The sequence below is a fragment of the Trachypithecus francoisi genome, unplaced genomic scaffold (assembly GCF_009764315.1).
Source record: "Trachypithecus francoisi isolate TF-2019V2 unplaced genomic scaffold, Tfra_2.0 Lachesis_group11, whole genome shotgun sequence".
Taxonomy (NCBI): domain Eukaryota; kingdom Metazoa; phylum Chordata; class Mammalia; order Primates; family Cercopithecidae; genus Trachypithecus; species Trachypithecus francoisi.
This window is the reverse complement of record NW_022681456.1, coordinates 9,320,006-9,343,557: the sequence shown is the minus strand read 5'-3', so window position 1 is coordinate 9,343,557 and position 23,552 is coordinate 9,320,006. Positions and strand designations below refer to the sequence as shown.

General features: G+C 45.6%; 1 protein-coding gene across 1 annotated transcript in view; it reads left to right on the top strand.

Moving 5' to 3' along the window:
- Window positions 1-23,552, top strand: part of DNAH10 (dynein axonemal heavy chain 10) — a 188,383-nt gene that overhangs the window by 87,610 nt on the left and 77,221 nt on the right. The window contains exons 30-38 of the mRNA XM_033220158.1: window positions 1,894-2,117; window positions 6,555-6,824; window positions 6,929-7,112; window positions 9,081-9,215; window positions 9,863-10,015; window positions 12,002-12,190; window positions 15,384-15,530; window positions 19,501-19,692; window positions 21,662-21,780. Of these exons, the coding sequence (XP_033076049.1) occupies window positions 1,894-2,117; window positions 6,555-6,824; window positions 6,929-7,112; window positions 9,081-9,215; window positions 9,863-10,015; window positions 12,002-12,190; window positions 15,384-15,530; window positions 19,501-19,692; window positions 21,662-21,780 (1,613 nt within the window). The remainder of the gene's footprint in view (window positions 1-1,893; window positions 2,118-6,554; window positions 6,825-6,928; window positions 7,113-9,080; window positions 9,216-9,862; window positions 10,016-12,001; window positions 12,191-15,383; window positions 15,531-19,500; window positions 19,693-21,661; window positions 21,781-23,552) is intronic.

Sequence of the window (23,552 nt, the reverse complement as noted above, 5' to 3'; positions counted from 1 at the left end):
GAACGGACATGACCCCAATAGTTGCCTGTTTCGGTGGAGCTGCTATAAAGATGGAATGAGTCACTATTTATAAAGCACTTTGAACAGTACCTGCTTTGCAATGTTGGCTAAACAACCCTCTCCACTACCCAGAATTGGCACGTGTTACCATTTAGTCATATTTGGTTTGTGTCTTTTTTTTGTAAAGTTGTACAAATTTGCAATACTCTTTGTCCCCATCCCCATTCATACTTCCTCTACTTTCCTTTTTTTTTTTTTGAGATGGAGTCTCACTGTGTCACCCAGGCTGGAGTGCAGTGGCGTGATCTCAGCTCACTGCAACTTCTACCTCCTGGGTTCACGCCATTCTCCTGCCTCAGCCTCCCGAGTAGCTGGGACTACAGGCGCCAGCCACTGTCATGAATTTGTTATGATTCCTTCCAGACCATAATTTCATACTTTTCAAATAAATGTATATGTATCCATGAACCATTTCTGGAATGGCAGGAAACAATAGAGAAAACTGTCCCTTGTGATGGAGAACAGAGGCTGGCCAGACATGATCTTTGGCCTGCTAATCAAAGCTCTTTATCTAGCGTCAGCCCGGGCAGGGGCTCTGAGCCTCGGCATGACTGGCATTTGGGGCTGGATGATCTTTGCCGTGGGTGCTGTCCTGTGCATTACAGGATATTATGTAGCATCCCTGATCGCAACTTACTAGATGCCAGTAGCACCCCCTCCCTAGTTATGACAACCAGAAACATCTCCAGACATTGCCAATGTCCCCTGGTGGCAAAATCATCCCCGGTTGAGAATCAGTATTGCAGGGTAATTCCTCCATTCCAAATTAACAGAGCACTTAGAAACAAGTGCTTTCTTCCATACTTTCTGTTTAATTAATGCTGACTTCCTTCTTAAAGTAAAATTCATGTTTTTGACTGCATGTTTTTCCTTTGAGAAATTCTCAAAGGATTCTGTTTCTTTTTTTTTTTTTTTTTTTTTTTTTTGAGATGGGGCCTTGCTTTGTTGCCCAGCCTGGAGTCAGTGGTGTGATCACAGCTCATTGCAGCCTCTACCTCCTGGGCTCAAGCGGTCCTCCTGCCTCAGCCTCCTAAAGTGGTGGGATTACAGCCATGAGCTATTGTGCCTGGCCTTCTGCTTCCACTTTTGTAAACAAGTATTTTACTGTTACAGAAAAATATAGTATCAGGAATACTTCATTTACTGTTTGCCTCTTTTGGAGACCTCTGATTTTATTCTTTAAAGTCTGTTTGTTGCCTTCCTCTCCTCTCTGATTTGCGAGTGCCTTGTATTATATGGTGGGCCCTAAAGGACCCATTGTCCTAAATGTTATTCTAATTAATAACAATGATAATAATCAGCAAATGCCACATGTTTAACAGTGTGCTGGCATTCAACTCACATTGTTTCATTTGATTCTCCCAAGCCCACCTTGGTAAGTGCCATGATTATGTTTATTCCAGGCAGAGAGAGGAGGAGCAACTCACCCATCGTTGCTCAACTGGATAGTGGGGAAGCTGGGATTCCACCACAGGCCTCTGTTCCCCAGCCTGGGGTGTTAATCACCCTTCTGCCTCCTCCACGTTCCACTGGCTCCTATGTCCAGATATCTCCCCATTCCAGCAGGGTTAGGGACAGAGGCTGTCTTCTTTTTCTTTCTGTTTTCAATCCTCCACAGATCTTTGCACAGTGTAGAGTAAATGAAAGTCCCCAATAAGTGTCTTTCGGATGAGCACACAGGTGGGTGAACGACATCCATCTTGCCTGTGATCTCGGCTCAATGGTTGCCATTGCTTTCATCGTGGCAGCTCTGCTGGATGAAGCACTGCTGGCTGGTCTTTGATTCCAGAACTCAGTGCAGGTCTTACAGGGCCGCCTCTCCCTGTTTTGCAGATGTACGACAACATAGCATCGCTGAGGTTTAACGACGGCGATAGTGGAGAAAAACTGGTGTCCGCGATGATTTCAGCAGAAGGAGAAGTCATGGAGTTTCGGAAGATCGTGCGGGCCGAAGGGCGCGTGGAGGACTGGATGACGGCAGTTTTGAATGAAATGAGAAGGACTAATAGACTAATTACCAAAGAGGCTATTTTTAGATACTGTGAAGACAGAAGCAGGCAAGTCTGTGAATATGAACGTGCATTGCTCTATCCTATTCGTAGTCATCATGGATTAATTTTAAGGGCTTGGAGTAGATTGACTGACATTCCAAATGAGGTTTTATTATTTTGCAATAGGTAATTAGTGGACAGATAGATGTCTTTATTTTTATTTTTTTGAGACAGGGTCTTGCTCTGTCACCCAGGCTGGAGTAAAGTGGCACAATGGCTCACTGCAGCCTTGACCTCCCGGGTTCAAGAGATCCTCCCACCTCAGCCTTCAGTGTAGCTGGGACTACCAGGCATGGGAATTACCACGCCTGGCTAATTTTGTACTTTTTTGTAGCGAGGGAGTCTCACTGTGTTGCCCAGGCTGGTCTCAAACTCCTGGGCTCAAGTGATCCTCCCACCTTGGCCTCCTGAAGTGCTGGGATTACAGGTGTGAGCCACTGCACCCGGGCGAGCTAGCAGTCTTTAGTGTATGTGCTGCCGAAGCGAGCTCAAGATAGCCGTCTTCAAATGATCACACCGAGCAGTCCTCTGAAAGTGTGCCCCCTGGTGGCAGCACAGGGCCCCTGCGATTGTTAGAAATGCTGATTCTTGGGTCTTAGCCTGCACCTGTGCATCAGAACTCTGGGGGTGGGGCCTGAGGATTTGTGTTTTTGCAAGCTCCCAGGGGATTCCCAGCACCCTTAGCGTGTGACCCACTGACTTAGTGAACCACCAGAAACGAGGTGTTTAGTAGGATTATGTGTATGTAACGTTGTTTCTAAAATATTTACTGAATTTCTACTGCATAGAAAGATTCTTGTGGCTAGAGAGGCTTCAGGATATCATGCTGAGCCCTGCCTGCTCCTAGCAGCTGAGTGCAGTTCAACTAGAAATACAGAAAGCCTCTTCGGCTAACTTGTTCTGTTAGATTGAGGCAGGATCCCCCTTAAAGTTGGAGTATATTTGGCAGGGCCTTGATGCAGACATAAAATCTTTCTTGTTATTATGAGAACACCATCCTCTTGATTTTGTACACTGCCTTTTTGATTTTGCAAAATGCAAACATCTACTTAAAAAATTATCAGAGAACAGCCTAATATCCTGCTGTTTCCGAGGTACTGAGGCATATAAAAAATTTGTTAGCATCTTTATGTAGATATGTTCAGTGGTATGCTGGTAAACTGAATGTCTGGAAAAAAAATTTTTTAAAGCTTTGATTTAAAGTGTTTGCCAATTTCCATGGTGCAAATATTCCTGCCATGGCTGATTTCAAAGCTCAATGAAATAACAGTAAGTGGTTTAACAACCAGCTTGCAAAATTCCTGAGTATTTGACAGTTAGTCTTGCGAGTTGATAGGAGGTGGCCCTAGCATTCATTTAACCAATATTTCTTCAACTCCTGTTCTGGGCTATTCACTATGCTAGATGCTATTTCAAAACCAAACTAGACAGAAATCTCTGCCTTCTGTATGTATTCATCGCTGAATGTTTTAAAGTCTCTTTCATGCTCAAAATACTATGAATTTTAAGTCAGCATCAGTTGATTTTATTTGCATGATAGCTACCACTTTGCTAGGGCATTGCTACGTTTGGCAGTTCTTAGTTGGTGGAAAAGAGTAAGGGAATTCAGCCTGATGGACTGAAAAAGATATTTTTCTCATCCCAATGCGCCTTTGAGCACATGAACTTGTTGCTTCCAACAGAGAGAATAGTTGACATGAGCATGTTGATTTATTTGAGCTGATACGTGTGGCATCACTGAGAAGTTAAGGCCAGCTGTATCTAGTCCCAGGAAACACCAGTGTCCTGGGATTTCTTAGCTTTGCCCTGGTCATTTAATCTTCTCTGATCCTGTGGCCTCAGCTGCCACCTCTCCCTGTTTCTGATTCTAGGTTTGTCATGTTCTTTGCAAGGCCCATCTTTGCTCGTCTTTTCAGTGTCATCCTCTGGGTGTTTGTAATCTTTGTTGTCTCTCCTGATGTGTAGGAATCATGGATATAAGTAATCTTTAGGTTTTAGCTGCACTGCAGAATTTTAAAATAAGACAACAAAGGTCAATGTTCTTTTTATTGCTTTTCTTACTTATTTATTTATTTATTTGTTTATTTATTTATTTTTTGAGACAGAGTCGCACTCTGTCACCCAGCCTGGAGTGCAATGGCGTGATCTCAGCTTACTGTAACCTCCGCCTCCCAGGTTCAAGCGATTCTTCTGCCTCAGACTCCCGAGTAGTTGGGATTACAGGCGCCCATCACCACACCTGGCTAACTTTTGTATTTTTAGTACAGACAGGGTTTTGCCATGTTGGTCAGGCTGGTCTTGAACTCCCAACCTCAGGTGATCTACCAGTCTCGGCCTCCCAAAGTGCTGGGATTATAGGTGTGAGCCACCGCGCCCGGCCTCATACTCTTTTAAATTTATTTTGCCATTAACTGTAGGTCATCAAGATAATAACTGTAGTAACCCAAAGTCACTTTTCCAGTATTGGCATTGTATTAGTCTGTTTTCACACTGCTATACATAAATACCCAAGACTGGGTAATTTATAAAGAAAAAGGTTTAATTGACTCACAGTTACGCATGGCTGGGGAGGCCTCAGGAAACTTACAGTTGTGGCAGAAGGCAAAGGCAAAGCAAGTACCTTTTTCACATGGTGGCAAGAAAGAGAGAGAAGGAGGAACTAACAACCACTTATAAAACCATCAGATCTCATGAGAACTCACTCCGTATCATGAGAACAGCATGGGGGGGGACCGCCCCCATGATCCAATCACCTCCCACCAGGTCCCTCCCTCAACACCTGGGGGTTATGGGGATTACAATTGGAGCTGAGACTTGGGTGGGGACATGGAGCCCAACCATATCAGGCATTTATAGCTCTGAGTCCATTATTTTTTAAGTGCAGTTTAGAAAAAGAGCTTTGCCTAAATGTGTTTCAAGGCAATCACAAGCTGTGTAAGTTAGTGCCTTGGTAGAGGAAATCCAAACATATGAAAAGAGGAGAAACCCCACGACTCCGCAGGATCTGTACATTAAGGGAGGATGAGATGTTTTGTTTCACCTTTCAGACTGGCAAAAATTCCAAAGCATGATACAACCTGGCCTGCAAACCTGGGCAGTGTGGTCAGAGATTATGAAATTCTTTGTTGGAAGTTTAATTTTCTTTCTTGAGGCAGGGTCTTACTCTGTTGCCCTGGCCACAGTACAGCGATGTGAGCTCGGCTCACTGAAGCCCTGAGCTCCTGGGTTCAAGCAATCCTCCCACCTCAGCCTCCTGAATAGTGGGGACTACAGGCATGTGCCACCACATCTGGCTAATTTTTATATTTTTGGTAGAGACAAGGTTTCACTGTGTTGCCCAGGCTGGTCTCAAACTCCTGAGCTGAAGCACTCTGCCGCAGCTTGGCCTCTCATAACGCTAGGATTACAGGTATGAGCCACCATGCCCAGCCTGGAATATTTTTTTACTTCTTACAATAAACCCCAAATACTAAGTAAGTTTGAAAACCTTAATCAAATATTTTATTTTATTTTATTTTATTTTTTAGAGACAGGGCCTTGCTCTGTCACTCAGGTTGGAGTACAGTGCACAATTGTAGTTCGCTGCAGCCTCCAACTCCTGGGCTCCAGTGCCCCTGGAGTAGCTGGGACTACAGGCTTGCGTCATCATGCCTGGGTAGTTTTTAATTTATTTTTTGTAGAGACAGGGTTTTGCTATGTTGCCCAGGCTGGTCTTGAACTCCCGGCTTCAAGTGATCCTCCGCCTTGGCTTCCCAAAGTGTTGGGATTATAGGTGTGAGCCACCACGACTGGCCTAAAACATTGAAAAAGTGATCTGGCAACTTTCTTTTCCTTTTCTTTTCTTTTCTTTCTTTCTTTCTTTCTTTTTTTTTTTTTTGAGATGGAGTCTCGCTCTGTCACCAGGCTGAAGTGCAGTGATGTGGTCTTGGCTCACTGCAACCTCCGCCTCCCAGGTTCAAGCGATTCTCCTGCCTCAGCCTCCTAAGTAGCTGGGATTACAGGCACATGCCACCATGCCTAATTTTCGTATTTTTTTTAAAGTAGAGATGGGGTTTCACCATGTTGGCCAGGCTGGTCTTGAACTCCTGACCTTGTGATCCGCCTGCCTCGGCCTCCCAAAGTGCTGGGATTACAGGCGTGAGCCACCGCACCCAGCCATGATCTGGCATCTTTCTATGCAGTCAGGTACTTGCAACATTTTTTGTGGAGAGAGGCACCCTCGGCCTGGAATTTTACTACCTAGTCAGAGATAGGTAACATCTTACTCCTGTCTAAGTCTTACTCCTCTGACTTACTTAGGTAAACAGTGTAGGCACTTGCTTACCTGAAGCCTTTACTTTGCCCTCCCTATTCCAGATCAAAGAAAGAAATTCCTGAAAGGACTGTTTTGGGTACCAGTCCCTGGATTGATCAGAGCCTCTTACACGTGTGCATTCTCTGCAGAGTCGACTGGATGCTCCTGTACCAGGGCGTGGTGGTGCTGGCCGCCAGCCAGGTGTGGTGGACCTGGGAGGTGGAAGACGTCTTCCACAAAGTGCAAAAAGGGGAGAAGCAGGCCATGAAGAACTACGGCAGGAAAATGCACCGACAGATCGATGAGTTGGTAACGCGCATCACCATGCCCCTGAGCAAAAACGACAGGAAAAAATACAACACTGTTCTCATCATTGACGTGCACGCCAGAGACATAGTTGATTCTTTCATAAGAGGCAGGTGAGCATTTTCCAGGGGCACTGGCATTTCAAAAGGGACCCTTCGTGGTCCGCTGGTCTGTCTCAATGGTTTCCACTTCCTCCTCCACCTTTCTTGCGGTCCAGCATCCTGGAGGCCCGAGAGTTTGAATGGGAAAGTCAGTTGCGGTTTTATTGGGACCGGGAGCCGGATGAGCTGAACATCCGCCAGTGCACGGGAACCTTTGGCTACGGATATGAGTACATGGGTCTGAACGGCAGGCTGGTCATCACGCCCCTCACCGACCGGATTTACCTGACGCTCACCCAGGTGACTGTCGGCCTGGCGCTTGTGGTTACCGCTTACCTTGGGGTGGGGCACTTTCTCTAAGCTTGAGGCGTGATGACTGCTGTGATTGAAATAGCAGGGGAGATCGTTGCTTTGAAATCTGGAAAAGCTTTTCCATTCGGGATGTGACCTGATTGTCACCATTTGGGATTGGGATGTAAGTGTGGCCATGCTTAGCCGCTGCTGCACTGGCCCCTAGGTAATGGTGTGTCGGGGGTATCAGTAGAGGCCAATGGGAAAATGCAGAAATGTCAAAGATGGTGACTCTTAGGGCAGGTGTGATGTGGTTTTGTACGTCTTGTGACAGCTTTTATTCCAGAATATATCTGTTCCAGTGAACAGCCTTGGATGGTAGGGATAGCGTCTCCCTCCAGGACAGAAGGTAAACTTGTTTGCTGTATAGGAAATGAAGGTAACACATCCATCCAGGCAGAGTTTGGGCAGGTTGGCAAGCAACCCCCAAGACTGTTTGTCAGATGCTTGCTAGTTTTCTTTTTTTCTTTTTATAAATTAGAGATGAGGTCTCGATATGTTGCCCAGGCTTGCCTTGAGCTCCTGGCCTCAAGTGATCCTCCCACCTTGGCCTCCCGAGTAGCTAGGACTATAGCATGCACCGCTGCAACTGGCTAGATTGGTGGTCTCTTAGGCTCACATTTTCTCAGCTGAGACTCATACCCACTGTGGGTGTGGCATGCACCTGGGCCCGTCTCCACATCACCCCATGGGATTTAGGGGGACAGGGATAAAGGGAATGAGTGAAAACAGGAAGCCCATGCTGCCTCCTGTGCTGTGATAAAGTCCTTTGTTTTTGAGAAAAAGAGTGTCATCTTATCTGTATTGGTTAGGGTTCTCTAGAGAAATAGGACCAGTAGGACATAGCTAGCTGTTTGTCTGTCTGTCTATCTGTCTGTCTGTCTCTCTGTCTATCGATCTGTCTCTGTCTGTCTATCTATCTCTCTGTCTATCTATCTATCTATCTATCTATCTTATCCATCCATCCATCCATCCATCCATCCATCCATCTATGTATCTATCTATCTATCCATCCACCCATGTATCTATCCATCCATCCTGTCTATCTATCTATCTATCTATCTATCTATCTATCTATCTGTCTATCTATTATCTATCTTCTCTCTCTCTCTATCTCTACCCATCCATCATCCCTATCTATCATCTATTTTATCTATCTATCCATCCATCTATCCATCCATCTATCCATCCATCCATCCATCTATGTATCTATCTATCTATCTGTCTATCTATATCTATCTTCTCTCTCTCTCTGTCTCTACCCATCCATCATCCCTATCTATCATCTGTTTTATCTATCATCTATTCCATCTATCTATCTATCTATCCATCCATCCATCCATCCATCCATCCATCCATCCATCTATCCATCTATCCATCCATCTATCTGGATATTTAGGAAGAGATTTATTATGAGGCATTGACTCATGTGATGATAGGGTCTGATTACTCTCACAATCTGCCATCTGCAAGCTGGAGAACCAGGAAAGCCAGTAGTGTTTGAAGTTCTACCAGTGAGAGAGCCAATAGTGTAGATGCCTGTCTGGGTCTGAAGGCCTGAGAACCCGAAGTGCCAAGGGTAGAAGCCCAGTGTCCTGGTTCAAACAGTCAGGCAGCACCAATGTAACCTCCCTCCATCCTTCTGTTCTGTTCGGTCTTCAACGGATTAGAGGAGGCCCACCCACTGTGGGGAGGGTCATCTGCTTTTCTCTTCCTGAAGCACACTCCTGGACACTCCCAGAAATAATGCTTAGCCAGCCACCTGGGCATCTTGTGGCCCAGTCAAGTTGACACATGAAAGCAACCACCACATTTTTTCTCTATTCTGCACCTGTAGTCACAGCGATGAATTTGGAAATGACACCCACTTCCTTCTGTGCGCCAGAAAACGTATGTTTTGCATTTGGCTTATAACAGGCACTGTCCATGTATCTGGGTGGGGCCCCTGCTGGCCCAGCAGGTACCGGCAAAACCGAGACCACCAAGGACCTGGCGAAAGCCTTGGGTTTGCTCTGCGTTGTCACCAACTGTGGCGAAGGCATGGATTACAAGGTAAGGCCTTGCTGTCACCTTTGGTACTGGCTCATTAGGTAGAGAGCTTAAAGCAGGACATGGCATTTCACTTCCTAGTCTTCTGTGAAGTGACATGACGTCAGCGGGAAGAAGCTAGGAGGAAACCTTCCGCCACCACAGCCCCAGAACCCAAGTGTGTCTGCTTGAAGATCCTGCTTCGTTAGCAGGAAGTAGAGCAAGAGTCCCGGATTCACTAGCCTAGTAGCGTCAGGTAGATGATGTATGTGAGTAAAGCGGCCAGCAGACAATAGAGAGTGGTGGGATCTGTGGCTAACTGGAGAGCAAAACTCTGTCTGAAGAGGGCGCCACTGTCCAACTCTGGTTCATAATCACCATTTGGGAAAGTGGACCCAGCATTGCTAGATTTTCCAACATTTCAAGAGAAGAGAAGAGAAATGGAGTTTTACACAAAAATCTGGATTTGTAAAGTCCCAAGTAGGAGCCAGCCCATGAGGGGCCTTGGAAGTCCTGCCAGAAAAATCCACTAGTCAGGTGGCTGGTCACCTGCTTCTCTGCCAATCGGCGATCTCATGGTTTGCTTTAATTTAGAAAATATATCCATAAATGCATTGCTTGCAGTTTTAAAGATAAAAATTGTCCTTGTCCTGACATGTCTTTCTTCCTAGGCCGTGGGGAAGATTTTCTCTGGCCTGGCCCAGTGCGGGGCTTGGGGCTGCTTTGATGAGTTTAATCGAATCGACGCTTCTGTGCTCTCTGTGATCTCCTCTCAGATCCAGACGATCCGAAATGCTCTGATCCATCAGTTAACCACGTTCCAGGTGAGACACGTGAAGCCCCCGGGACCATGTCCCCAGGATGGAAGCTTGCCATACTACCTCTGAAACACCAGATGGTGGGCCGTTGTCACTCTATACCAGGCTTCCTGTAGAAGATCTGTTGGCTTTTCCAATTGAGATGATTGGGTTTCCAAAATTATCATCGTTGATGATAGAAGGTTTGTAACAGTCCAAGGACTTCACACTGACTCCAGACATAGAACTAACAGTTACGAATGGGGGTGGGGCAGAGTTCTCAAATAAGTGATGTGCAGGGCCCCCTAGAAGGGAAAAAATATTCTTGGCGACTTCCCAAGTTTGAGAAAACCTGACTTAGAAAGTGAATGTTCCATGCAATCACATTGTCACAGTGAATAAGAAATTTTGTCTTCATAGCTTGTAAAGTTACGGCATCATAACAAGCAGGGTTTACAAGGTTATCAAAGTGAGAAGGCAAAATTTTAAAACAATTGTTGAGAATTCATCAATTTCTCTCTGCTGAAGAATATGTTTGCAGACTTGAGTTTGAGAAGTCTGTGTTCAATTATACCAGATTAAGCTGGATCCAAATTTGGAGAAACATGATCTTATTATGTAGTCTAGGAGGTCCAGAAGGGGGTTCTCTGAAAACACAAGACCAGTGTGGGTGGGCCATTTCCCTGCACCAGGGCCTTCTGGGTCCCTTGCTGTCCTGCTTCTGTCCTCCCCGCTCCATGCCCTGCACACTTGTCACTAAGCCACTTGCGCAGTCAAACCCTGCCCTGTGATACCACGTGCGTCCCCATCTGAGTGGAATTGTCCCTTCTTCCCTTTACTGGAAAACTCCTATCCATCCTTCAGAGCCCCATTGGGAAGTCCAGGATGAAAACTGAGCTTGAGCTGGTGGCCCTGGCATCCCACCTGCCTCCTCCTCAGGTCTCGCTGGGGCTCACTGTTAAGAGAGTGTGTCAACTGGAGACCGTTCAATATTTTCAGGATTCCAGTAAGGGGTCTGGATAGATTTCCTTTTGATGAGTTCTTTTGAGGGATTTTTGGGGCTGAGCTGACTGCTCCCGAGAGAGGGAATTAACGCGCATGTTGGTTTCCAGAAGCTGTGTTTCTCAGAGCCAGGAGGCAGCAGCTGTCTGCTTTTCCCCAGGGCCCATCTGGGCCTCTTGTGGGATACTGAGGAGGGGTGGGGATGGTCTCAGGGCGGACCTGTGAGTCGAGGCAGTGGCCTTGTTTTGGGGAAGGTTGGCTGTCTTCGAGGCTGCCCTCTTGTTGGTGATGCAGACTGTGCCTCCTAAAAATAAAAATTTCTGTCCTCTGCCTGGCTGGCGGACAGTCAAAAAAAAATAAAACGGAAAACTTCACCGAGAGACAACCGGACTCAACCTTCAGCTAAAGAGGCTAAGAATATAGGGATTTCCATGGTTCGTTGGTACCTGGGGCCACCAGAGGAATGAAGACTGGTTTCTTGAAGGGTTTGAGGTGGGATTCTTTAGGGAGGAGTGACCGCATGAAGTCCAGGCACCCGCAGAGGGTGCAAAGCCAGGTGAGAGGAATGGAAGCCGGTGCTCTGTGAGGTGGTGGGCTGGGCGCTCCCAACCTGGCCTGTCTCCCTTAATCGCCACAGCCATGCCATGAGGTAGGTTGCATTTCTGTTGTGCAGAAAAATAAACTGAGACTCAGGTTAAGTGATCTGTTGAGGGTCAACGGCTTCTTGTATCAGCCCCAGGCTCTGTGATTCGTCAACCTGGGCCCCTCTCCAAGGTAGTGCCCCTGGGTTCAGGTCCAAGTTTGGGGTTCCACTGAGACCTGCCCTCCCCAAGGTCTTTGGTGAGGGGGTCCCTGCATTGAACACTGGGGTGGGGAAAGGAGGCTAGTGGTGTCATCCGCCTCCTACCACGAAAATGAATCCCCACGCAGCTCACTGCAGGCCTCCTTTCCAGGGGGCAGGCCGGCCGGGCCACCTAACTGCTTCTTTCTTTCTTCCTTCTTGCCCTCCAGTTTGAAGGGCAGGAGATTTCCCTGGACTCCCGCATGGGCATCTTCATCACCATGAACCCCGGCTACGCGGGCCGCACGGAGCTGCCCGAGTCAGTGAAGGCGCTGTTCAGGCCCGTGGTTGTGATCGTGCCCGACCTGCAGCAGATCTGCGAGATCATGCTCTTCTCCGAGGGCTTCCTGGGGGCCAAGGTGGGGCCTCGGCAGCACCAGGCCGCGCAGTGCAGACTTCACCCGGGTCTGCTTCCAGACTAGGGACCTAGGACGTGTTAGTTCCATGTGGCTCTTCCAGACTGGAGATGTAGGACACCTTAGCTCCGTGTGGCTCTTCCAGACTGGGGACCTAGGACGCGTCAGCTCCGTGTGGCTCTTCCAGACTGGGGACCTAGGACGCGTCAGCTCCGTGTGGCTCTTCCAGACTGGGGACCTAGGACGCGTCAGCTCCGTGTGGCTCTTCCAGACTGGGGACCTAGGACGCGTCAGCTCCGTGTGGCTCTTCCAGACTGGGGACCTAGGACGCGTCAGCTCCGTGTGGCTCTTCCAGACTGGGGACCTAGGACGCGTTAGCTCCGTGTGGCTCTTCCAGACTGGGGACCTAGGACACGTTAGCTCTGTGTGGCTCTTCCAGACTGGGGACCTAGGACGAGTTAGCTCCGTGTGACTCTTCCAGACTGGGACTTAGGACACATTAGCTCTGTGTGGCTCTTCCAGACGGGAGACCTAGGACGCGTTAGCTCCATGTGGCTCTTCCAGACTGGAGACCTAGGACACCTTAGCTCTGTGTGGCTCTTCCCGACTGGGGACCTAGGACGCATTAGCGCCATATGGCTCTTCCAGACTGGGGACCTCGGACGCGTCAGCTCCGTGTGGCTCTTCCAGACTGGGGACCTCGGATGCCTTAACTCTGTGTGGCTCTTCCAGACTGGGGACCTCGGACACATAAGCTCCGTGTGGCTCTTCCAGACTGGGGACCTCAGACGCATTAGCTCCGTGTGGCTCTTCCAGACTGGGGACCTCGGACGCATTAGCTCCGTGTGGCTCTTCCAGACTGGGGACCTCGGACGCATTAGCTCCGTGTGGCTCTTCCAGACTGGGGACCTCGGACGCATTAGCTCCTTGTGGCTCTTCCAGACTGGGGACCTCGGATGCATTAGCTCCGTGTGGCTCTTCCAGACTGGGGACCTAGGATGTGTTAGCTCCATGTGGCTCTTCCAGACTGGAGACCTAGGATATGTTAGCTCCGTGTGGCTCCCCTTTGATTTTTGTTTTTTTTTTCTGCTCTGTCTCTCTCCCCCACCTCTTTTTTTTTTTTTTTTTTTGAGACGGAGTCTCGCTCTGTCGCCCAGGCTGGAGTGCAGTGGCCGGATCTCAGCTCACTGCAAGCTCCGCCTCCCGGGTTCACGCCATTCTCCTGCCTCAGCCTCCTGAGTAGCTGGGACTACAGGCGCCCGCCACCTTGCCCGGCTAGCTTTTTGTATTTTTTTTTTTAGTAGAGATGGGGTTTCACCGTGTTAGCCAGGATGGTCTCGATCTCCTGACCTCGTGATCCGCCCGCCTAGGCCTCCCAAAGTACTGGGATTACAGGCTTGAGCCACCGCGCCCGGCCACTCCCCCACCTCTTTTAAATTATAACTTTTAATTTTGGAATAATTTAAGACGCACAAGAGGTTGCAACAATAGTAGCACGGAATTTCCGGGTGCCCCTTTCCCCATGAGAATATCTTACCTATCCACAGCCCATTGCCCAAACCAGGAAGCTGGTGTTGGCACAAGTGCCATTAACTGAGGTATAGATGTTACGTGGATTTCACCAGGTTTCACATTCTCTCTCTGGTGTGTGCGTGTAGTTAGTTCTATGATGTTTTATCACATGTGGATGGGAGTGGCTGTCACCACATCAGGATACAGAACTATTCTATCACCACAACCACAAAGAAGAGAGACAGGGTCTTACTCTGTCTCCCAGGCTGGAGTGCAATGGCGGGATCACAGCTCACTGCAGTCTCAAACTCCTGGGCTCAAATGATCTTCCTGCCTCAGCCTCCTGAGTATTTGGGACTCCTGAGTATTTGGGAGTATTGGGACCAGGCAGATGCCATCATGCCTGGCTAATCTTGCTTATTTTTTGTAGAGACAGGGTCTCTACAGCCCAGGCTGGTCTTGAACTTCTGGGCTCAAGTAATCCTCCCACCTCAGCCTCCCGAGGAGCTGGGACTACAGATGTGTGCCACTGCACCCAGCCTCTTGTTACTGCTTACTAGACACGCTCTCCCCCAAACCCTAACTCTGGCAACCCCGACCTATTCTTCAGCCAGTATCATTGTGTCACTTTGAGACTGTTCTGTACCTGGAGACATGTAGTATGGAACCCTCTGAGGCGGGCTTCTTGACTCAGCACGATGCCTTTGAGAATATGTGGGTTCAAACACAACTTTATAGATAATGTTTATCCACTTTTAAGCTATCTATATAACATGTACATATGTAAGATCTTTCCAGAAGCTCTGGAAAAGTTACAAAATAGAGAATACTTTTAGCATAGAGGGTTGTCACGTTGCATTTCTGCAATACGCCTTTTACTGAAAGCTCTTGGTGCCCATCACTGTGTCAGGATTTTGAGATGGCGTGATGACATCTCCTGTTCCTAGTTTTTAGGACTGAAATTGCTACACTTGCCTTAGGGACTTGTGGGTTTTGAACGCTTGCTGTAGATGAGGTGGCTGACTTGTCCTCAAAGACACTTACAGCCCCTTTTTTTTTTTTTGAGACAGAATCTTGCTCTGTCACCCAGGTTGAAGTGCAATGGTGTGATCTCAGCTCACTGCAACCTCTGCCTCCTGGGTTCAAGCGATTCTCTTGCCTCAGCCTCCCAAATAGCTGGGATTACAGGCATGTGCCACCACATCTGGTTAGTTTTTATATTTTTAGCAGAGACAGGGTTGCACCATGTTGGCCAGGCTGGTCTTGAACTCTTGACCTCAGGTGATCCACCCGCCTTGGCCTCCCAAAGTGCTGGGATTACAGGCATAAGTGACCATGCTTGGCCCAGTTACTGCCTTGATAATAGGTTTAGGTCAAAATAAAGAAGCAATGTATTACTAGAGTGTGATTCCTACAAACGGTTCTGTTCTTTAAATTAAGATGGTGAAGATTTTGGTAACATAGATGTTCCTTCACATTAATTCCCAATTTGCCATATTTAAGAATGAAGGACCCACCCTGGTATTTCTGAAAGATAGAGACGGAATTTGCTTATTTGTAGAGCGGCTGCACTGGAACACCTGCCCCTGTTTTCTTGCATTTGTAGAATGATCCTCTGTTGCTTTTCAATCATTTTATTTTATCTTTTTTTTTTTTTTTTGTATTATTATCTTCTTTCAAAAAGACTCTGGCAAAAAAGATGACGGTTCTGTATAAGCTGGCCCGGGAGCAGCTGTCCAAGCAGTATCACTATGATTTTGGACTCAGAGCCCTGAAATCGGTGCTGGTCATGGCTGGTGAGCTGAAGAGAGGCTCCTCTGACCTTAGGGAGGTAGGGGCCATGTGCTGGAACATTCTCTGCTTTCAGCTGGTTCATGTGCATTTACTGTGTGGTTTCGGGGAGGTGATGGGCACAGTATGGTATCACCTGAAATGTTTAAGTCTTAGCAGCCTCTTCCCCCAGTGGTCTGGCCTTACTTCGGCCTCTTACCTGTTATATCGTTTGCTTTGTAATTACACTTAGTACCTTAAGGTTGAGTGCAACGTCCTCGCTCCAATACCAACATTTATGATGCTTCCATAGTAATAATCAATCTGTAGTCTCAGGATGGGTGTGGTGGAACGATGGGGACTAACAAAATTATCATGAAAGCATGAATGTGAATTGTTATTTTCTCTTTGCAACAAAAGAGGGGAACGATTGTGGTTGTTTTTACATGGACTTTAAAGAAAAAGTTCAGTCAATGCTGTTCTGTGGGCAACAGGCTCACCTGTTTCTCTAGTGACTGTATTCATAATGTTACACACATGCGCGCACACACACACACACACACACACACACACATTTGGGTAGTAAAAGGAAACAAAACAGCTGTGAGTGCAGTGATAGAAGCCTATTCATGTCCATAGGAGGAGAGGCTGTCACAGTGCAGAGATAGAAGCCTATTCGCATCCATAGGAGGACAGGCTACCACAAATCACTTCATTCTTTTGGCGTTTTCACACATTTGGGTTTTTTTTTTTTGGAGGGGTCGAAGGAAGAGATATTTATGCTCTTACAAAAAAGGAAGCTGTAAAATGTAACACACTATAAAGTCAGATGAAGCTGCATTCATCATTGTTACTTCTTTTTCTTAGGAGAAAGGAGTTATATGGAAACTTCTTTCATTTTCTCCCCTGCTCATCTATGTCCAAAGTTGAAGGGCGATCATACTATCGGGTGGGTCATATCTTCTGAACTGAAAAACCACCGATGCCACTTTCAGTCTTAGCAACAGGGAAAACAGTCCCAAGTGCTATCTAAGGCTCTGCAAAAAAGAGTGAAGCGAATTGCAGCAGTCTCTCCTCCTAGGGAGGTGAATATGGTCCCGTCACTGCAGTCACAGCTGACTTGTTTTCTTTTACTGCCTTACACTGAACCCAAGCATGCATTCATAGGCTTAACTGCTGCACAATCTGGTACTTCCTTAGAAGAATGAAAACACATTGCAAATACCAAATATCCAAGGACTTCTGAGAAAGAGGTAAAAAACAGCCTCCTGGCCAGGCGCGGTGGCTCAAGCCTGTAATCCCAGCACTTTGGGAGGCCGAGACAGGCGGATCACCAGGTCAGGAGATCCAGACCATCCTGGCTAACATGGTGAAACTCCGTCTCTACTAAAAAATACAAAAAACTAGCCGGGCGAGGTGGCGGGTGTCTGTAGTCCCAGCTACTCGGGAGGCTGAGGCAGGAGAATGGCGTAAACCCGGGAGGCGGAGCTTGCAGAGAGCTGAGATCCGGCCACTGCACTCCAGCCTGGGCGACAGAGCGAGACTCTGTTTCAAAAAAAAAAAACAAAAACAAAACAAAACAGCCTCCTTTTCTAGGAGGAAAATCCCTCTTCTCATCCAACAAGGTGGAGTTACACATGTAAAACTGTTTGTACGGAGACTGTGATGGTTTCTTCACATATGAAATTAACTTTGCTAGATTGTCTTTGGGCTTCTTTATCATGTCAAAAGTTTGCAAACTTGGACCTTTGTTCTTATTCAGTAAATCTATGTCACAGGATGAGTCAGGATTTAGCATCTTTTGCTTCAAATTAGAACCACATATTTGGAATTGCTGCAATTCTCAACTGCGCTTATCATGCTAGTGGCAGAAACTAGAGGACATTAAAAAGTCCCTGAAGTCAGCTATACTTGCCCTTTATTTAGTCTTGTTTGGAATAAAAGGTAAAGAATTCACAAATACTACCACCTAAGCACCTGTTTCAAATGAAACATCAGCCTTCAGCTTGCAACACGATGTCTTTACAATTAAGCAAATAGCAGAAGCCCCACGTCAGTCCTTCTTCCTTCTGGAGAAGGCAGGGGAACTGCAATCCCCAGGGCTCCTGTGTTGAATCTGAGAGGCAGAACAAAAAGAAAAGTGACCTTTTCCATTCCACATCCTGGAGGTAATGTGTAGAGAAGAGATACCCACATTTCCAGATAGTGAATACTGAAAAAGAAGCAGGACTGCCTGCCCTAGGAGACAACATAGAGATGCTTGCCAGGTCCTGAGTTCAAAATTTTGTTTTTGAGATTTATATAAAAGCATCTAAAACTGGGTGCAGTGGCTCATGCCTGTAATCCTAGCACTTTGGGAGGCTGAGGTGGGAGGATTGCTTGAGGCCAGAAGTTTGAGACCAGCCTAGGCAACATGACAAAACCCCATTTGTTTCAAAACAAATCCCCAAAACCAAAAAATTTAGTTAGGTGTGGTGGCACGCTTCTATAGTCCCAGCTACTTAGGAGGCTGAAGTGGGAGGATTGCTTGAACCTGGGAGGTGGAGGCTGCAATGAGCCGAGATGGCACTATTACACTCCAGCCTGGGTGACAGAGTGAGACCCTGTCTCAAAAAAAAAGAACACCAAAAAAACAAAAAAACAAATATATATATATATATGCGCACACCTAAAGGTCAAGGCAAATGTTCTTCCTGTGATAAGGAACCTTTGTCTTAATGTAGATAACCATGCCCCTCTCTGTAAGGTGGGGAGGAGGAAGGTTCCGCTCCTTCCCTCTGGCCAAAATCTGTTTTCTTCTCCTCGCACGGCCCACCAGGACACTCGGCCTCCCAGGAACAGGCCCACCCCGCCCCTAGGCTGGATCGCAGCGTTGTGCCTCACTCCTCTGCCTATGCGCCTTTTTTATATTTTATTTAATTTTTATGTTTATATACAATTTTATATTTTATATTTCACTTTTATATATTTTATTTTACATTTTTATTTTCATATGAAATTTTGAAAAATGCATATTTAAGTTTATATGATTTATATGATTGTTATTAAATATGACATGAAATTTTATATATTTTGTATTACATATATTTTATACATATTTACACTATATAATATACATATTAACATTTTATATAAATTTTATGAATTTATATAATTTATAAACAATACAAATATAATTTATGTAATTTAATTTATATAAATGATATACATATATACATTTTATTAAAATTTCATTTATGTAAAATTATAATATATGTATATCATTTATATATAATTTATGTTTCATTTTAAATTTTATATTTCATATGTATGTGTATATATATGTGTGTGTGTGTATGTATATATATATATTTTTCGAGACAGAGTTTCACTCTTGTCACCCAGGCTGGAGTGCAATGGTACAATCTCAGCTCACTGTAACCTCCACCTCCCGGGTTCAAGTGATTCTCCTGCCTCAGCCTCCCGAATAGCTGGGATTTCAGGCACCTGCCGCCACACCCAGCTAATTTTTGTATTTTTACTAGAGACGTGGTTTCACCGTGTCAGCCAGGTTGATCTCCAACTCCTGACCTCAGGTTATCCGCCCACCTCAGCCTCCCAAAGTGCTGGGATTACAGGCATGAGCCAATGCACCCGGCCATATATGTGTATATTATATAATATGAAGTACATATTATATGAAATATATGAAATATACATATTTTATATTTTATGTTTAATAATCTTATATAAACTTTATATAATTTATATTTACATATTTTAATATAAAAATTAAAATTATGTAATTTCTGTATATTGTATTATATATTATATATATACAGGACTTATATAATTTTAAATTATATAAATTTCTATAATTTAAAATTATATAATTTTAAATTAAATGTGTATAAATTTTTTAAAAAGTATAAAATGTTTATATAAAAATTATATTTTATATTTCATGAGAGTGTTTCCGCTGGGTTGGAAACACAGTCTAAAGCACTGGGTTCCTTTGGAAATCTCTTGGAAACGTGTCTCATTTCCTGCAGGACGTGGTGCTGATGAGGGCCCTGCGAGACATGAACCTGCCCAAGTTTGTGTTTGAAGATGTTCCTCTTTTCCTCAGTTTGATTTCGGATCTGTTTCCTGGGCTGGACTGCCCTCGCGTCCGCTACCCTGACTTCAGTGATGCGGTAGAGCAGGTCCTGGAGGAGAACGGCTACGCCGTCCTACCCGTCCAGGTAAAGCCGGGAAAATGAGCTCACTGTGGCTGTGCATCTTTCCATTGGCTTTTTGTTTTTTTCAGTTCTTTAAAAATATATGTATAGTAAAATACACAAAAGTTTCACCATCTTAACCATTTTTCCCCATTTTTAAATCGTGGTAAAATACACATTACAATACTTACCCTCTTACCTACTTGTAAATGTAGAGTTTGTTAGGCCCAGTGCAGTGGCTCACGCCTGTAATCCCAGTACTTCGGGAGGCTGACCAACATGGAGAAACCCCATCTCTACTAAAAATAACAAAAATTAGCTGGGTGTAGTGGCGCTCGCCTGTAGTCTCAGCTTCTTGGGAGGCTGAGGCCAAGAGAATTGCTTGAACACGGGAGGTGGAGCTTGCAATGAGCCAAGATCGTGCCACTGCACTCCAGCCTGGTGACAGAGCGAGACTGTCTCAAAAAATAAAAAAAAAGAAAAGAAAAAATGTAGAGTTTGGTAGCACTAAGTACATTCACATTACTGTGCAACCATCACCATTATCCATCTCCAGAACGTTTTCATATTGCAAAACTAAAACCCTGTCCCCGTTAACTACTTACCTTCTCCCCTCCCTCCAGCCGCTGGCAACCTTGCTCAACTTCCTGTCTCTACACAGTTGACTACTCTAGGTACCTCCTATAGGTGGAAATTTTTGTCCTTTTGTGTCTGGCTTATTTCACTAACAGTGTTCTCAGCATTTATCCATGTTGTGGCGTGTGTCAGAATTTCTTCCTTTTTAAGGCTAAATTTATGTATGTAGTTTTGTTTCACACAATGTGATCAGATGACTCGAATATTTTGTTTTGAGGCATCAACCATCAGAGGTTCTTTCCTCACCTCACCTTTTTTTTTTCTCCTGAGTCACACTTAGAAAAAAATTAAATTAGATATTGCTGGGGTAGGATTTGGATCCTCTGAAGAGCCTGTAAGTTGTATATGTTGTCATTAAGCCAAATGCGTATTGATTGGCGGAGTCCTGCTGAGAATGTAAATGCCCAGAGTCTCCAGGCCTGGGGGGTTGCCTCAGGTCAGGCAGCTTCAGGGTGTCAGGCTACCAGAGGCCTCAGGCCTGGGCAGTGGGCACCGGGTACCAGCCGTGGATGAGAGCTTTCTGTGCCTTTCTTGACCCTGATTTTCTCTGTAGTTGGTTGTTTGAAAGCATGTGTTTTCTGGAAGGAATGTAAAATGATGCAGCCACTTTAGAAAACAGCCTGGCAGTTCCTCAACAGGTTAAACCAAGAGTTACCATAAGACCTGGCAATTTCACTACTGGGATCTACCCAAGAGTGAGGACGAACATCTGCTCAGAATTGTTCACGAATGTCTGGAGCAGCATTATTCATAATAGCCGAAAAGTGGGAACAACCCAACATCCATCAATTGATGGATCAACTGCTGAAACAGAATGTGGTCTGTCCATGCCATGGGATATATTTTGGCCATAGAAAGGAATACAGCGCTGACACGTGCTGCAACATGGATGAGCTTTGAAAACACGCTAAGCGAAAGAAGCCAGATGTGAGAGATCACACATTCTAGGATCCCATTTCCATGAAATGCCCAGAATACGCAAATCCATAGAGACAGAAAGTAGATGAGTGGTTGCCAGGGGCTGGGGGAAAGGGGATTGGGAGAGATGGGTTCAGGGTTTTTTGCGGGGAGGGGTGATAAAAATGTTCTAAAATTGTGGGAGGCGGAGCTTGCAGTGAGCTGAGATCTGGCCACTGTACTCCAGCCTGGGCGACAGAGCGAGACTCCGTCTCAAAAAAAAAAAAAAAAAAAGTTCTAAAATTGCTCATGGGGATGGTTGCACAAGTCTCTGAATATACTGGAAACCATTGACTTGTACCCTTTCAAAGGTAAATTGTAGGCATGTGTGTTGTATCTCAATAAAACTGCTTCAGGAAAAGATCATGGTTTAGCCCAACTGCCATTGTTTGTCCCGCAGGTGGATAAAGTGGTTCAAATGTTCGAGACCATGTTAACCCGCCACACGACGATGGTGGTGGGACCCACCAGAGGGGGCAAGTCCGTCGTCATTAACACTCTGTGTCAGGCCCAGACCAAGTGAGTATGACCTCCGTGGGGAGGGCCTGACTGCCAGGGGGCTCACGGTATATGTTTGGTGGCAGTATTGCCAAGTCCCACTTTGCTCTCTGATTTCCTGGGAGGGTAAATTTGTAATACACACCCCTTTTGACTCAGCGTGTTTTTACTGACTTCATTGCAGACTCAGTTAAGATATTTTAGAATGCGGCCGGGCGCAGTGGCTCACGCCTGTAATCCCAGCACTTTGGGAGGCCGAGGCGGGCGAAATCACAAGGTCAGGAGATGGAGACCACGGTGAAACCCCGTCTCTATTAAAAATACAAAAAATTAGCCGGGCATGGTGGCAGGCGCCTGTAGTCCCAGCTACTCAGGAGGCTGAGGCAGGAGAATGGCGTGAACCCGGGAGGCGGAGCTTGCAGTGAGCCGAGATTGCGTCACTGCACTCCAGCCTGGGCGACAGAGCGAGACTCTGCCTCAAAAAAGAAAAAAAAAAAAAAGATATTTTAGAATGCAAAATAGCAACCCGCTTGTGCATCAGATGGTGAATAGGTTCATTTGTGAAATGAGAGTTTCACAAACTATCTTATGAGGATATTGTGAAAATGAACGGAAGTCATAGTTTTTTGGTGTCTAAATTGCTTCCTTAAAGTAATTCAGGATTCACCTTATGCAGCACTGCTGTGGTTTCACAGTGGCCAGAAAAAGAATGTCACCTCCCCTTATAATCTCTAGCCCTTCAGGGGCAATTCTTCATGAAGGAAAAAGTGATCGTACACTCCCACATTGAAGATCATAAAGGAGCCAGGCATGGTGGCTCATGCTTGTAATCCCAGCGCTTTGGGAGGCCGGGGTGAGAGGATCACTTAGGCCAGGATTTTGAGAACAGCCTGGGCAACATAATGAGACTCCGTCTCCACATTAAAAAAAAAAAATTAGCTGTGTGTGGTGACGTGCACCTGTAGTACAGCTACTCAGGAGGCTAAGGAGGGAGGATTGCTTGAGTTCAAGAGTTTGAGTCTGCAGTGGGCTAGGATTGTGCCACTGCACACCAGCCTGGGCAAAGAGTGAGACCTTCTCTCTAAAAAAAAAAAAAAGAGAGAGAGAGAGTATGTCATAAAAGCCTGCAGTGAATTGAAAGCCTTCTACTGAAAGTGGATTCCTGACTCCTCGCTTCTCTCCTAAGCAATAACTAGATTCCAGAAAGACCTCCGTGGATGCTGACAGTCTGGCAAAAATCTAAATCAAGCCAATAATTTTTGTGACTTAATAGGCAGTCTATAAAATCTAAAGAGTAAGTGTATGTCATTTGTTCCCATTGTTTCTTCATATGTTTCATATGAGAAAACCAGCTGACAGTGGTTTACTGACTCTAAGTGGGCTGTACTGCGGCCATCTGCATTTCATTCTTTAATTCATTCATTGTTAAATAGTTTATAGAACTATCACACACGTATGTATGTCTAATATAGCATGTACATTATTATGACTTACTGATTTGTTGGTTGTGAACTGTGGAGTATGTGATATTTAGTTCTCTTTGGTTGAATTAATCCTATGGTTAGGGCTGGGGGGATTTACAGGCACTATGGTGAGAAGTGCCTTGTCTGCTTGATCCATGAAGTCAACACAGAGCAGATGTTGTTCTGCAAGTAAGAAGGATTGAACATTTGTAGTTCAAAGCTTTGTTATTATCCTGGATGACTGAGTATGGTCTCCTATACGCCCTTAATTCTGAGGTATTTACTTAAATGTCATATATATGAATATGGAATATGCATAAACATGAAATA